The 16,748-nt window shown below is 44.3% G+C and overlaps 1 protein-coding gene across 1 annotated transcript; it reads right to left on the bottom strand.

Annotated features, from left to right (window-relative positions):
• Window positions 1–1,279: 1,279 nt before the first annotated feature.
• Window positions 1,280–11,669, bottom strand: LOC105038918 (uncharacterized). The gene is made up of 9 exons (XM_010914837.3): window positions 11,272–11,669; window positions 7,213–7,313; window positions 6,710–7,097; window positions 5,015–5,890; window positions 3,598–3,649; window positions 2,952–3,013; window positions 2,770–2,876; window positions 2,593–2,680; window positions 1,280–2,021 (listed from the first exon to the last, which is right to left on the bottom strand). Exons 1-9 carry the CDS (start codon window positions 11,407–11,409, stop codon window positions 1,695–1,697), a joined length of 2,139 nt encoding a protein of 712 aa, XP_010913139.1. The 5' UTR covers window positions 11,410–11,669; the 3' UTR covers window positions 1,280–1,694.
• Window positions 11,670–16,748: the final 5,079 nt, after the last annotated feature.

Genomic DNA, 16,748 nt, shown 5'->3' with positions numbered 1-16,748 from the left:
ATATCAAATTTTAACAAAGATCCATGAATGCCTTAGGTGACATTGCCTTTAACTATGACATGAACTGTGCCACACGAATACAAGGATGAACGCACGTAGAACCATTCAAATCCGTTCCATAAACGGATCCACCAAGCAATATCCCTTTCTTTCCAGAGAAGAACCGGAAAGGACTGCTTAAATACGGTACGGCAATTAAAGCAAGGTCCTTGATAACAACGTGTGCCATGTCCGGTGGTGGGACCTTTCATATTTATTTTGTTTCCCATTTTTGCCTTCCTTCCGCATACATGTTGGTACGTCATCTGGCGTAATGGCAGTGCAATTCTAGCAGCTGCTTTCCCTGAGGGCTACGCCATATCGGGCTCGGTTTGTCTCTTTCACGCGAAAGAACGGATGATCTCCTTCCATGAACCGCTAGATCATATTTTCTACAGTTTTCCAAGCACAGCATAGCTTCATAGTCCATGCTGCAAATGGAAGGAAAAGGTCGGCATGCCTTAAAAATTATGCGAAGAGCAATTCGATGGCTCACCTTGCAAAAAAAAATCAATCAATCTTTCGCATAAAAGATGCAATCCGAATCACTAAAAAAGTAGACAATAGGCAACCGGCACAAATCACACAAAAAGTTGGACCCTCTCTCTCTCTCTCTCTCTCTATATATATATATATAGCCTAGTGGATCTCCTTAGATCTAATTTGACCTAGATCGAAAGAGATCTCGCATCAATTATTCAAAATGCTGAATGTTGTCTACCACTGTCAAACTATTTATATACAAAAAAAATCTTAAACATCAAATGTGATCTGCTATTTTTAAACTACTTATATACAAAAAAAAATTATATAATTTCCAAATCCCTTGCCTGTATTTTCAGAACCCCGAGCCTATATATCATTTCATAGACAAATTAATTTTTTGATCATTTGACATATAGAGTAGGTGTAAACAATATATAGTAGATTAAATCTAATTGTCCAAATCGTCGGCTCAAAATCTCATCATCCAAACCAGGCCTGATAGAATCTAAATGAAGATCCATCAGATAAGATCCAAATCTACCTTTATACATACATACATCTATGTATAAAAGAACGATAGAGATTGATATAGAAGGGAAAAAACGCAGAAAACGATTGTAAGGAAATACTATATATTACTTCAAGACTTTGCCGCAAGCCAAATGAGGAGCGATAAAATCATATATTTGAATAGATGCACTTCCCAACTCACAGGTTCTCAACTTGAACAGCCATGACACCAGATAGACCAGGATAACTTAATCTTTTGATCTATGGAAGATATTAAAAGAAAAGGTGATTTGTTTGATTGATTGAGAAAAATTAATCTCACACCCCCAGACTTCCTAAAAGCTCCCCTTTATTCACAGACCTCCCTCAGCACAGTTCTTTAATACCAAAAGCAACATGTAGAAAAGCTTGAACCTTGTCTCATTTTCTGTAACTACAGGCCGAAAGTTGGAGCTCTATACCAATCCCCATCCACAGGGCTACTCCAAGAGCAAGAAGTCGTAGGCTACTCCAGAAGCAAGAAGTCATAGGAAAGCCTCCATCCCCATCCTTGATGCTCCTTGAAGCTGTCTTTTGCATGCCAAATCATACACAAAAAGGGAAAAAATCTTGGATTCCAAGCCAAACCCATTGTCATCCTTTTCTTTCACTGGGAATAACTATGCTGGACCAGAATTCGCATCTGCCTTTGGTTCAGTTCGGGTATAGGTGAGACTTCGTGCAGTTGGAGAGAGTACACTGTTTCTGGAGCTTAGTGAGGAATTAGGAGGGCCTTTGGTGCCCTCAGTGGGCTGAGCAGTTGAAGCTTCACGCTTCCACTGTAGGCTCCGGGCTCCCGGTTTAACTGGAAGGCGGGCTCGGAAGGCACCAGCAATCGCACCCCTTGGATATGGTATTCTGGCGAACCTAGAAGGGAATGGGGAACCCCGTGAAACGAGGGGCCAACCCAACATTGGACCAGTCTCCCGAGCGCTGCTTCGAACAACCTGCAGCATAGCATGACATTATCCAGCCTCTGCATCAAATATTGTGACCTCCAAAAGCAAGATATGTAAGTGACTTCAAATGTTTCATGCAAGCGTTATTGAACAATTCCATAGACGCTAGCATAGATAACATCAGATGGTTTATGCTGTTTTTCCCCCTATTCTTTTTTTTCAGGGAGCTTTCCCTTAATTTAGGTTTTAAGAATTTAGAAAGAATAGATGATTCACTAAGAGCCAGTCTCCATGTGATATACCTCACAGGATGAATGGCAGAGTGAAGGCTGAAGGGGCAAGATAAAACAAACAGATATTAAGGCTGCAGATCATGGAAGCCCCACAATATTAATTGCTAGATAAAACAAACAGAAAGATTCTGGCATCCCAAAGCCTTAATCGCCAGATCAACAACCTCCACATTCCTCACCCACTTCTCTCATGGTCTCATCTTCTCAGCTGCTTCCCCAACATGCGAAGGATATCACAAAGATAGGAAACCCAAGCACCCAGACAGCCCTTTGTATAAAACAAAAGAAAAGGTTATCCTGATACATAAGCAAACTGATCAGCTTACCTTCAGAATACGAGACATAAATGACATGCCATTCAGAGATAATGCCAACTCTGCTGATTCTTTCTTCAAGAACTCTACATAGGCTGACCTGTTTCAGAAGGAAAACAAGAGTTAACCTGAAAAGAATCTTGATGAAAAATTAACTAAGACAGTCATAAGCCACCATAGGAACCTTACCCTGTGGGTTGGCCGGTTGCAGCATCAGTCACAATGATTACTTTCAGCACCGCGCCAAACTTATTGAAATGGCGAGAAAGACTATCTTTAGTGGCACCAAAGTGGACCTGCAAATCCAACAGCAATACTATAAGAATTTGTGCAGAGTTTCATCAGGGAAGTTGGTCAACAGAGATACTTGCATTGCTAACAAAGAGAGTTCGAGAATCAACACCATCGGAAGGAAGGCCAGTTGTATATGAACCTGCAATTGCAAGAAAAATGTTTATTTCACAATCTGCATGGGAAAAGAAAATCAGAAACATTAATACATGAAAGTTTTCAAGGTATGGAATTGGCTGTTTACTGTGAAATTACCATTACTTCATTTCAGATATGAACAAAAGAACCTTCCATCCCTTACTTATTATTACCTAATGCACCCAGGGAACAAACTTGGATTATTCATGAAACAATGAAAATGAAAAGAAGAATAATGACACTAATTATATTGCAGTAGCCTCAATTAATATAGCCAACCTTTTTTTTTTTTTTCTGACTAACAGCAAGCTGGCAAAAATTTTGAGATATTCTCAGCTCATGCAACCTGAATGGTCAATTTTGAATGTATTCTCATAATACTACACTATGCAGCAGATTCTCTCCAACATGAGTCTTTTAACTAACACAGGCTACAACTATTTTAGAGTTACACAACATGATCATAGATTTGAAATTTATTCCACAAACAATAGATGCAAAATAAATAAACTATCATATCGGTTGTTCAATCTGCAAGGTACTGTTTCCAATTATCAGAAACATCATGGACTCAGTTCCATTACATACCAGGTGCCGACATAGTCCTCCGAGACTCTTGGACATCCGCAAGCTCCATTTCCTGATGTTAAGGTGGCCACAAAAGTTCTTTATCCATTAAATTCGATAATTGGCAAATAATAACAAGAATATTGCTGGCTATCAATATATATAAAACAGAGTTCGACCTTAACAAAAGTAACAGAGTCCTGTACAGGTAAGCTGATTCATAACAAGATTTTTCTAAAAGCATTTTCAAGCACCAACAGATTCAGAGAGACCATTCTTCACACTACAAAGAAGAAACCAGCAAATATGTACACCAAATGTCTGCAGAAGTTTAATATAAAAGATAACCAGGATACCTATTTTAAATTTTTAATCAAAATAAAACATACTAAATGTAAATGTAAATGTAAACATAAACACTTCACTTGACTTATTCCTTTGCATCCCAGAGTAACAAAACACTAATCTCTAAAGAAGACCAACTGGTTTGATTCTAGCCACACCAATATGAGGAAGGCAAAGGTACTGGATGTTCAAAATGTGTCCCGATTCTCACTATTGACAGATATAATAATGCAGAAGAAACTACGGCACACAGGGTATGCCTGGTCACTGGACAAGATATCCATAGAATGTCCTGTACATGGATGGGATATGCACCCACGACAATATGCTGAAGGGGTGTTAATAACATTAATATATTATTGAGTTGGAGTATAAGTCCTCGAATAATTCAACACAGGAGACTCAGCAAGTGATCCAAAATGTGATGCAGCATCCAGAAAATTGTAAAATTGCAAAGATTGATCATCTCTCAATCATTTTTAATTCTCCCTTCGCATTCTCAGTTGAATCAAAGGTCCACGTCATGTTTCACACCCATGTTATAATATATGAATTAAGTAGCCGAACATCAAAACACCCCCTAAATTCTGATACAGAGATTTAACTTATAAAAATTACAGAATCTTCCCAGATCTAATAGCTATAAGAGGCATGCAGACAAGGATGCTAATCTATACAATCATGTTCAGATATGAAAGTAAAAGGACAAAATCTGACCCACTGCAAGCACTAGCAAAAAGGAAAAGCAGGACCATAGTAGCAATGGAATAATTCTTAGACGTCCAGCCAAGGAGATGGCAGCATCCATATTTTGCACACTGATCTTCATGGAAGTTTATCAAAGCTCCAGTTCAGTTTTTTTTTTCTTTTTCAATTTTCACTTTTTAAAGGTGACTTCAATTATGTGCAAATATATCTTGCAATTCAAAATCTTCATGATTTAGGTTAAAGAGAAAATATCACTATAATGATATGATTATACTATAGACAAGTAAACCAATTTTTTACAACCCTTGGCTAAATCTTGCCAAAAGAGCTATAAGACATTCTTACTGCATTAAAGAAGATGATCATTTACTAAAAGACTTCTTACTTTTATATTCTTGGCCATGGTAGCATCGTTCTCCTTTGGCAGCCTAACATTGGGCTTCCCTGCATTGATCTCACTCTTTTCTACAGTCATTCGATTCTCAGCCTCAGCAACATCCCTGGGCATTTGGTAATGGGGAGGTTTCCATGTATTCACATTAACAGAGATATTTACAATCTTGCTAGATGTCATTGCAACTGAACTAGCAGGTGCATCCTGATCCATCACTCTTGTTTTCCTAACTACTTCATCGGCATTCTGTGCAACACTACACGCCACCATCAGTGATTTTTTGTCCTTGTGAGCGGAAGAGGCACTTTGAGAAGCATCTGAACCATGATGTCTCACAATACCTACTTCATCATATCCATCATTATCCAAGGCAGAATCATCATCTATCCCAGTCTCTCTTTCTGCCATAGTCATATTTCCAGCAAACTTCCTGTTATAATCACTTCTTTCGTGATAACCAACATGGTTTGATGCTGAAACCTGGTCAAAATCTTCATACTCTCCATCTTCCATGTCTGGTGCTGTAAAATCCGCTGACTGATTAACTGGCTCCACAGTGTCAATACCATGACCCAATCTATCAAAAACACTGCGTGAAGGTCTAACCTTTATTACATCCTCAGCAGCTTCTGCTGCAGCTTTGAGTGCACTTGACAGAGCACCTGGCACCCTTGCAACTGATTTTGTTCTCTGGGGTTTCTTATCCTGCACAGAATCTGTAGTGGCTGTGGAAACCACAGAACGAAGTCGTTTCAGAGCTGGCTCAGTTTTAGAGCCTGACTGTTGCACAGTCCTCACAGCATCTCGAACAGCAAATTGAAGAAGCCGGCTCGAAGCACCAATCATTGGATGGGAAGCTGACTCTCTCTAAGAACAATTTAGACATGTAATAAGTAGTAAGCTAATTAGGAGAGGAATGAGGACCTGAAACAGTACTGCTGATATGCTAAACTTCATCTCATTAATCACATGCTTCACATACCGAGAGTCTTACAGGAGTCAGAATGATAAAATCCACCTGCACCCCAGAACATATGAACATACATGCACTGCATACCACCAACCCCAACCCCACCCCACCCCACCAAAAACACAAAACACACACACAGACACACACAAAAAGCATGCACACATGTGCATAAGCACGGATGCATGCACAGATACATGCATACATATTACATTGACAATTACTCACATAAAGAAACAAGCAAAATATTTTCTTTTACCTTTTTATATACTTTTTAAATAGCAAGAAATCATACATGTCTAAGATGAAGCTTGTAATAAGCGGTAATGTGAATACTGAAAACTGTCTCTTCAACAAGGCATAAGTTTGATTTTTTGATATCTTAGTTTCAAAATCTATTAAAACAGAAAAGTGCCATTTAGCTTGAATGTGACAAGCAAAATTCACGTTAACAGAAAAAGTGCCACTTAGGCTTGAAATTCGTGCATGCTCATAAATTAGCTGCACCTTCAAAATCTTACCAAAGTAACTTAGCGAATTCAATCAGTTGCAAAGAATAAGCATCAAAATGATGTGCATGTATTTCTGTATATGTATGCATACATATCCTCTGTTTCGTACTACAAAATCTAACTGATGCCGTATGACCATATGTTAGTTATTGAGATGTCAAACATGCATATGGTCCATCAATTTAATAGAAAGGAGGCATGACTAACCTTAGTTTGTTGTCGTCCATCCTCTCTGCTCCGTTTTTTGTGAATATGAGGCTCAGGAGAATGAGATCGTCTATCAAGATTAGTTCTGCAGTCAGTTTTTTCCTCGGAGTGCAAAATTTCAGTCACAATGCTTCGAAGAGGAAGTACTTCAGTATCCTCTTGCACCAATCCTTTCCACTCCCTATTGTGCCGACTTCTAGGCACTTTAATCGACTTTTCTCTCTCATACTCACGATCAGCCTGCACACTACCAGTCAGACACTCCTGTTGAGAATTGTGTCTTCCCAATAGTTGACTTGGTATGGAACTGGCCCTAATCACTTTATCAGGAAAAGGTTCTTGTGGCCGCACATATAGATACAAATTTGAAGAGAGATGATCCCAGAGCCTGCAGCAAGATAGTTTCAACAAAATCATCTCAAGCAAGCAAAATATCATACGTTACACCTATCCTTCAGAACTGGTTGCATCCGAAGATATCTAAAAGAAAAGGATAGAATTACCAGGATACAAAAGTGACACTATCGTCACCCAAAAACACATCCAGTTCCTTCCTGGCCTCACCTTTGCACCTGCCATTCCTGAGTAGGACAATAACATATTCCTGCAAATGTGACTTAAAAAGTTAAACTCTTCCTACATAATGTGGAAATGTTTTGTCAAATTGCCTAAAATTATTTTAAGCTTACATCATACAATCACTAAAATTGTGCAAAAACTAAGCAAAGCATGAAACCACTAACAAAAATCTCAAAAATTCAGCAAACTAAACAAATTTAGACTATCATAATGAGAACCTACAAGAACATGAAATAATAAAATGACCAATAATCCAGCATTGAAGAAAAGGCAAATCATCAACACGGAGGAAGGGAAAAAACACTTCTCATCCTTATCTAATCCCACACGAAACAGTATTTGTTACCAACAAAAGAAAACCAGGTCTGACTGTCGAATCCCATGAAGGAGAATCCATGTCTTCCACCACTCTTCTTGAAATACCTAAATTCAAATACATCACCCCTCCAAGCAAGTTAATTGCACATATTTGACCAAGATTCCTTCACTATCACTTCATCACCCATAGAGGCTGCTTATATGATTTTCTGAGAAAACTCATTTCTTAGGCACATTCCCCATTCTATCCCCTAATTTCTCAATTGCATCCCAGTCTCTTCCACAATCATCTTATGCAAAGACAGCCAATATTGTGCAACAAACTAATGCAGACAATATTATTGTACCATCTAATGAAATTCTTCTCTTGAGCCCAGTTGCTACAAGGATGTATGTTGAATTGTAGATGTTAACTCTTGGGGTGTCAGCTCGTAAAATTAGGAGTTACTTCCCATTCTGTTAAGAATACTAAAAGATGGGTGAGTGGCCTTGAGGATTTGCAAAATACATAGAAATCTGTTTGGGTTTGTTTCTTATTTTGGTTGAGTTCTCATGATAGATAGGCACCAGAAAGTGAAAAGATCCTGACATATATAACTGCTTAACTTTAACCAAAGCACCACTCTTGATCTATCTCTCTCTCTTTTTCATTTTTACATTTGGGAGATTGGGTTCTAAGAGAACTGTTTCAATTTTCTCTCACAAAAGCTCATGACAAGACAAAAAGAAGCAAATGACATCTTTGGTATCAGAGACCATGGATTTTGCAACAGCTGATGATACTGGAATGACCAAGCTAGATAGGGCCGTGGATTCAATGTTAAAGGAGGAAGAGACCTGCTTCATGGACGCACCTTAACTAAAGTGCAGGAGCGTGCTGCTTGCCAACATCAATGCCTTCATTAACTCCTCCAAAAAGATTTCAGCTATAAACTCCAAATATGATCACATTTACATCGCAAAAATGTAAATTAATGCATGGGAATCTTCTACCACCAATTCAGTTAACCATCTGGAGAAGTATCCTACGCAGTGGCATGGTCGAGTTATTTAAACCTGATCAATACCAGAGGAGGATGTACCTCACATAGCATTTTTTTTTTTTTCAATTATCATCAAAATCCCAACATACAACTAATGCTCTTAGCTTCATTGTGCTAGTATATCCAACGGAGAAAATGGGTGTTGTACAAGGGCAGGGAGATTCAATGATGCTTTTGAAGTCCTATATCCACCCATGGATCATGAAGATCTAACAATTTTCTTGGTGAAGTTTTGGCAACTCTCATCAGATCAAGTTGATTGGGATCAGTTCCAGGCCCTAGACAACTGCATGGAAGATCCAAAAAGACTTTCATGACAAGCTTCTTTGAAAGGAGTTTGAAGAAGATTCACCTAAATGTCCATATATCATAGCCCTTGTCGCTCTCAGCTACAATTAGGGTAGACAAGATGCAAGAAAAAAAGCTGGTGGCCAGGAGATGATAAAGTTGTGCTAAAGATCAGAAAATTTACCCCACCATGGGATAAGTACAACAAAAATTCACAACTCCCATCAAACGGATGCCTCCTACCAAGAAGCGACTAGGCATGGTCAAGTGCAACAAATGTCATCCTCACCATTCAAGGGCTCTCAACCACCACTAACTTGTATTTGTCTCCCTTAAGAGGATGTCATGCAGTACTTGGGCCTAATGGCTTTGCATCTTGAGGCTAATCATTTCAGACTACTCAAATTTGAGGCTAAAGTACACCTTGAATGGGAACCCATGCCATCTTCATGGCATGTACATCGATGAGCTAATGGAAAGAAATCTTGAAGAAGACTATTGAGAAAAGGCAAGCACACCATGATCCTTCATTATTCAACTTGGCACCAACTAAATTTGATGATGTGCTTGGAGAGTCCGTTAGTGTGCCCTCACTACATATACATAAAACTTAAATTCCTCTCTTGGAAGAGGCCGACTAGTTAGTGTCGGATCTTACTATTATGCAGAATTTCAAAAGGCTGCATCGAGAGGAGAAAAGTAAACAAGAACCAAAAAGCCTGGATCATCCAATTTGGCCAACAACCATCCTATCTCCAATCTTGTTGGTTTAGAGAAGTGGCAGAAGTTGATGGATATGTGTGAATTTATTATGCCTCTAACCGAGGAAACTGTCAACTACCTAGAGAATCATCTAGGGTGTTCCACAAAAACGTGACTAAAGAAGTGGATTAAATTGGTTCTTGCAGCAAAGTTGCGATTTAATACAGTTCTTCATATTTGTACAGAAAAAACTCCGTTTTAAGAAGCCTATGCAATATGTTCCCCTTGTCTCTAACCCAATGTTGCAGGTATCATGAAGGTTCGTTGATGGAGGAGGAAAGTCATGATCATTTTTTTTGACAAATTCTCAAGAAAAATTGCATGCCACTTAAAAGCTTGCATGAAGCAGATGGTTCACTGAAAGGCTGCGCACAGATTTTAGGTGGGATTTTCAACCACGTCAGCAGCATTTAGTGGCCTCACAAGAGGCCCATCAACTATCTCCAGGGAGTTATGCTCCCTATCAAGTGATACAACGTATTGGCACCTTAGCATCTTGCCTTGATATTTCACCATGATCACTTAAGAAAAGTTGGGAGATAATGTTCCTAAACTAACATCCGTTACCTTGGATGCATGTTATTTAGTTATCTAGAATTATCATGAGGCCATCCTGGACACAGAATGGTGCTGAGGTAATTGGTTATTAGGTGTCAAAGAACAGCGAAAGAAATGCCACACAGGAGCTTTGTCAAAATCTATCAGAATGGTTCTCACGACAAGGACAAAATTGTTTCAGGAAAGGGCAAGTGATACGTTCTATGTAAATAGTTATGGATTACCTGGTTAGTGGTTATAGTACCTGGTAATTTGGCAGTCCACTACATAGTGTTTTATGTTGTAGTTGCCGTCTGTTGTGTTGATTTGGTAAGGCTTCCTATTCTGTTAGGAGTATTAGGAGATTGGTGAGTAATATGACATAGTAAGGTTGCTCTCGAAATAGGTCCTAGTTAGGACTTTATTTGCATTTGTTTCTCATTGTAGTTGAGTTTCCTTGATGGATATGGGCTGAAATGCTATGGGGCCTTGCTATAGATGTTTGCTTGTCTTTAAAACAAGGAATTCTTCTCTCTCAAAACTTTCTCTGTTCCCTCTCAAAATAAGCTCATAATAATATAAAGAAGAACAGAACACCCGCTGCATCCAACCATCACATGCACCTCTAAAAAAAAATATAGAATCTTCACTTCAATTAGTAGAAAACTTTGAGAAAAATGCATTACAGGAAACCACTCAGATCTTGATTGCTATAAATGGACCTCCTGTGACATACATGACCAACAGAACTGTACAAATTCAAGACCATATGACTGGTTAGTTCACTACGCTTAATTGAGTAAACAAGCTCGTTCATATAGTAACTTCAACCCATCAGACCAGTCTCAAATCAAAATTTAGAAGTTAGAATGGTTTCCAGAACCATAAATAACAGCAACAAGAGCTATTATACGACCCAAAAATCTCTTCTTTTTATTGCAGAACATATTAACACATTACAAAACAGCATTTTGAGGTCCAAACATCTCCACAAAAGGGGAGAGAGATAAAAAAAAGAAATAGGCGAAATTATACCACAAGGGTGTCGTCGGTGTAATCCCCCATGAACTCCTTGAGTTTCTCCTCCACCCTCTCCCGGAGCTTCGACACGCCCTCAGCCGTGAAATTCACCTTGAAAGTCAGATCATCACCGGCCCGATCCGGCCCGTCCATTTCTGGAAGCGGAGAGGAGATCCCAAAAACCCTAAATCGGAACTTTCTTGGGGGAGGGTGCCAAATTTCCACCGAGAAACGAAACGCCAGAGAGAACCAGACGGGAAACCTAATCAGGGATTTATTTTTCTCTCGGATTAGAAAAAGGGGGCATTCGATCGCGCGTTTCCACGGCGACCGTTTTCGTTTCCCCCCGGAAGGGGAGTGCACCGTTACCGGAGGTCGGATAACCAGCGCCGGTGTTAGCGTTTTACGGAGGTGGAGCCGGGGGGCTTTTATAGATGGTGATTCTATTAGACCGTTTTGCCCCTTACTTTTCACGAAATTGCTCGGTAAGAGGAGATCATTGATTTGTTTTCAGGAGCCTTGCGAGGGCGATTAAAGATTCGAGGAACGCTTTATGCGTGCGAGCAGCGTTTCCGTGGCTGCGGATTTCCGGTGGCAGCCACAGAATTATTTCTGTGCGGGCCGCTGGCCCGGTGACGGGTAGAAAGCCGGATGCAAGATTGTAGCCCGGATAGATGGAAAGTATTGGGAGACGGCGATCATTTTGTGATTTACATGACAATCCATGCATGGAGTGTTCAAAGAAAAAACAGCTGGAGATCTCACATTGTCAACCAAAAAAAAAAAAAAAAAGGGGGTTACGTCTCCATATTGAAATTTTATACTTGCATTAGAAAGTGTTTTCTTTTGTTCAAGTACAATAAGTACTTGGGATAGTTTTAATATGATTTTATATGCATTTGAGCATCTATTTGAACGACTAGACTAAAAATTTTATTGCATTCATGGGTTAAACCTGTACAATTGGTAAGATCATTAAATTACATACTTGACTAAACCTATATTCATAAATACGTAAAAATAACTAGGGAGTGAACGGTCAGAATTTCATAGAGAGAAAAATAATCAGGACCGGTCTTAATGGCTTTCCCCCTTCTTCTTCGGGCAGTATTAATCTTTCATTGGTGATGAGATAGTGGTAGCAATTTAGTAGTTTCTTTACTACATGATTGATGATTGATGATTAGAAGAAGATCTTCATTGTGCTAATTCTGAAGAGGCATGACACTTCTGAGCCTAGTTATTATAGGCCTATCAGCTTATGCATCACTTTATATAAGATATGTGCCAAGATTTTGGCGGATAAGTTGAAGTCAGTTCTTTCCCATTTGATCAGTCCTAAGCAAAGGGCATTTGTTAGAGGCCGCAGTATCTCCGATAGTGTTATGATTGCGTAGAAATGTACGCATGATTTACAAAGAGCCTCAATCTAAAGATATCTTATGGCTATTGTTGGGTATAAAATACCCACAGCCGAAGTTCTCAGCGGGATTGACCCTTGCAGGCTTCGTCCACGACTCCAACCGCAAGGAAGACTCTGCCCGGACTTCTACAGGAGCTGGGCTCTGCCCACGACTTCAGCCGCAAGGAGGACTCCGCCCGGACTCCTACGGGAGCCGGGCTCCGTCACCAACTTCAACCGTTGGTAAGCTCCGTCCGGACTCCTACGGAAGCCGGGCTTCGTCGCCAACTTCAACCGCTGGTAAGCTCCGCCCGGACCCCTACGGGAGTCAGGCTTCGTCGCCAACTTCAACTGCTGATAAACCCCGTCCGAACTCTTACGGGAGCCGGACTTCGTACCTGACTTTAATTGCAGGAAGACTCCGCCCGGACTCCTACGGGAGCCGGGCTCCGTTCACGACTCCAACCGCAAGGAGGACTCCGCCCGGACTCCTACGGGAGCCGGGCTCCGCCCACGACTTCAACCGCAAGGAGGACTCCGTCCGGACTCCTACGGGAGCCGGGCTCCGTCACCAACTTCAACCACTGGTAAGCTCCGCCCGGACTCCTACGGGAGCCGCGCTTCGTCGCCAACTTCAACCGCTGGTAAGCTCCGTCCGGACTCCTACGGGAGCCGGGCTTCGTCGCCAACTTCAACTGCTGATAAACCCCATCCGGACTCCTACGGGAGCCGGACTTCGCACCTGACTTTAATTGCAGGAAGACTCCACCCGGACTTCTACGGGAGCCGGGCTCCGTCCACGACTCCAACCGCAAGAAAGACTCCGTCCGGACTCCTACGGGAGCCGGGCTCCGCTCACAACTCCAACCGCAAGGAGAACTCCGCCCGGACTCCTACGGGAGCCGGGCTCCGCCCACGACTTCAACCGCAAGGAGGACTCCGCCTGGACTCCTATGGGAGCCGGGCTCTGTCACCAACTTCAACCGCTGGTAAGCTCCACCCGGACTCCTACGGGAGCCGGGCTTCGTCGCCAACTTCAACCGCTGGTAAGCTCCGTCCGGACTCCTACGGGAGCTGGGCTTCGTCGCCAACTTCAACTGCTGATAAACTCCGTCCGGACTCCTACGGGAGCCGGACTTCGCACCTGACTATAATTGCAGAAAGACTCCGTCCGGACTCCTACGGGAGCCGGGCTCCGTCCACGACTCCAACCGCAAGGAAGACTCCGCCCGGACTCCTACGGGAGCCGGGCTCCGTCCACGACTCCAACCGCAAGGAGGACTCCGCCCGGACTCCTACGGGAGCCGGGCTCCGTCCACGACTCCAACCGCAAGGAGGACTCCGCCCGGACTCCTACGGGAGCCGGGCTCCGTCGCCAACTTCAACTGCTGGTAGGCTCCGTCCGGACTCCTACGGGAGCCGGACTTCGCACCTGATTATAATTGCAGGAAGACTCCGCCCGGACTCCTACGGGAGCCGGGCTCCGTCCACGACTCCAACCACAAGGAAGACTCCGCCCGGACTCCTACGGGAGCCGGGCTCCGTCCACGACTCCAACCGCAAGGAGGACTCCGCCCGGACTCCTACGGGAGCCGGGCTCCGTTGCCAACTTCAACTGCTAGTAAGCTCCGTCCGGACTCCTACGGGAGCCGGACTTCGCACCTGACTATAATTACAGGAAGACTCCGCCCGGACTCCTACGGGAGCCGGGCTCCGTCCACGACTCCAACCGCAAGGAAGACTCCGTCCGGACTCCTACGGGAGCCGGACTCCGTCCATGACTCCAACTGCAAGGAGGATTCCGCCCGGACTCCTACGGGAGCCGGGCTCCGTCGCCAACTTCAACTGCTGGTAAGCTCCGTCCAGACTCCTATGGGAGCCGGACTTCGCACCTGACTTTAATTATAGGAAGACTCCGTCCGGACTCCTACGGGAGCCGGGCTCCGTCCACGACTCCAACCGCAAGGAGGACTCCGCCCGGACTCCTACGGAAGCCGGGCTCCGTCGCCAACTTCAACTGCTGGTAAGCTCCGTCCGGACTCCTACGGGAGCCGGGCCCCACCCCCGGCTGTGACTGAAGGAAGACTTCATCCGAACTCCTGCGAAAGTTGGATTCCGAGATTCTCTTGGACAGATGGCTAACCACCTCTCTCCGCCAAACACTCCAGCCGGCAGACCTTCGCCCCCTGGCGCGCTGCAGTAACAACCGCGATTCTGCTCCATTCCCTGCGGCAGATTCCATGCGGCTCCATCACTCCACGACCCTGCTCCACCTCCTGCGACAGATTCCACGCAGCTCCATCACTCCTTGGCAGGCCGTAATAATGGCCACGGTCCTGCTCCACTTTCTGCGATGGATACCGCGCGATTCTCCTATCCTCTGGCAAATCGCGACAACGGACGCCGCTCCGCTTCTCGTGGCAGACTCCACGTGGCACGCCCCGGTAATAGCCACGGGTCCACCCCACTACTAGCCGCAACAAACTTTTTCTGACCATTGGCGGCCCACTATCAGACGGTTACAGGCGTCACCATCAGTTTGTTGCCCCCTCCACCTATAAAAGGAGAAATCCCAGATACGTTATTCGATAAGCTCTCATTTTACCTAGAAACTCTGCTAAAATTTTCGTTCGAGCACTCCATTCTTGTTGAGGTAGAGAACTGACTTGAGCATCGGAGGGTCTTGTCGGAGCAACCCCACCTCCGATTTAGACTTCTTTTGTAGGTCCCGATGGCGACCGCGACTCCCTCGACTCCAGCTTCTCTGGTGCAAGCAGATTTTTGCACCAACAGGATTGACGCTAGAGGAAGGGGTATGTCTTCGCAGTATCTTTGTTCTTAAAGGAGCGCTCAACGGGACCGCCCCCGGGCATCTCTTCCGGCATCCCCTCCCCCCTCCTTTCTCCATTTGGTCCTTGCTCGATGCCTCCCCGCAAGGCGTCCATGCGACGATCCACGGCCTCCACGGCCAGATCTCAGGCTCCGGCCTCCCCTCCTGTTTCTCAACCTCCTCCCCCTCCTCCGACGACGGCGGTCGGCGCGTAGCAGTTTGATCTGCTAGCACAGCAGGTCAGAGGCCTCACAGAAGCTGTGCAGGTTATGCAGCAGCAGCAGTAGCCGCAGGCATCAGTGCGCCTGGAAAGGGTGTCGCCGGAACACCAGAATCCGGCGGTGGGGTGGGCCACTTGGGCCAGCCGCCCCGTCCTTCCTGAGAAAGCGAACTCGAGGGTGGAGAGCCCTCAATCGGATCACGACTCCACCCCTGGAAGATCCCTGCCTCTATTCTGCCAGAGGACCCTCGAGACTCGAAGTCGAGAGAATTTTCTAGACCAGAGACTCCAAGAGATGAACCAACGGATCGAAGAACTCCACCATGCTCCCCCGCTTATGGTGAGGATATTTGCACTGACCCTCCCTTCTCTCAAATGATCATGCAGGAATCGATCCCGCCAAACTTCAAGCTCCCCCAGTTCGAATGCTACGACGGGACTTCGGACCCGGTTGATCATCTGGAAGCCTTCCGGACGATGATGCTGCTTCACGGCGCTCCCGATGCCATTCTATGCCGAGCCTTCCCATCCACCTTGAAACGAGCGGCGAGAAATTGGTACTCGGCTTTGAAGCCAGGTACCATCTTTTCCTTCGATCAAATGAGCCACCAATTCGTGGCCCATTTTGTCAGCAGTCGGTGCCCCCGGAAGGGTTCGGAGTCCCTCATCAATATCAAGCAGAGGGAAGGGGAGTCCATTCGGGCCTACATCAAGCGTTTCAACGTCGCGGCGCTGGAGGTCCGGAACTTGGACCAATCAGTCGCAATGGCCGCTCTGAAGGGCGGCCTTCAGAAGAATGACCTTTTGTTCTCCCTGGAGAAGAAGTACCTCAGGGATTTTGCTGATTTGTTGGCTTGGGCTGAAGGATACGCCCGAGCGAAAGAAGCCTTCAAAATGAAGGATGAGGAGACCGCGAGAGAGCGGCAGGCGGGAGACTCGAGTAAGCCCGCAGTCGAAAAAAGGTCGAGAGAAGCTCGGCCGCGTTCTCGATCCCCTCCTGGGCACAAGCGTGCCCATACTCCACCCCGGGTGCGTAGGCA

This window comes from Elaeis guineensis, chromosome 1, assembly GCF_000442705.2.
Source record: "Elaeis guineensis isolate ETL-2024a chromosome 1, EG11, whole genome shotgun sequence".
Taxonomy (NCBI): Eukaryota; Viridiplantae; Streptophyta; class Magnoliopsida; order Arecales; family Arecaceae; genus Elaeis; species Elaeis guineensis.
This window is presented reverse-complemented; position numbering and strand designations above follow the sequence as displayed.

Excerpts from the sequence above, each read along its gene's own strand:
- LOC105038918 (XM_010914837.3), bottom strand. The coding sequence starts at position 11,409 with ATGGACGGGCCGGATCGGGCCGGTGATGATCTGACTTTCAAGGTGAAT. Across the intron at positions 3,650-5,014 it reads CCATGGCCAAGAATATAAAA|GAAATGGAGCTTGCGGATGT; the intron begins GTAAGAAGTCTT and ends CCTTAACATCAG. Across the intron at positions 2,681-2,769 it reads GCAACCGGCCAACCCACAGG|GTCAGCCTATGTAGAGTTCT; the intron begins GTAAGGTTCCTA and ends CTTCTGAAACAG.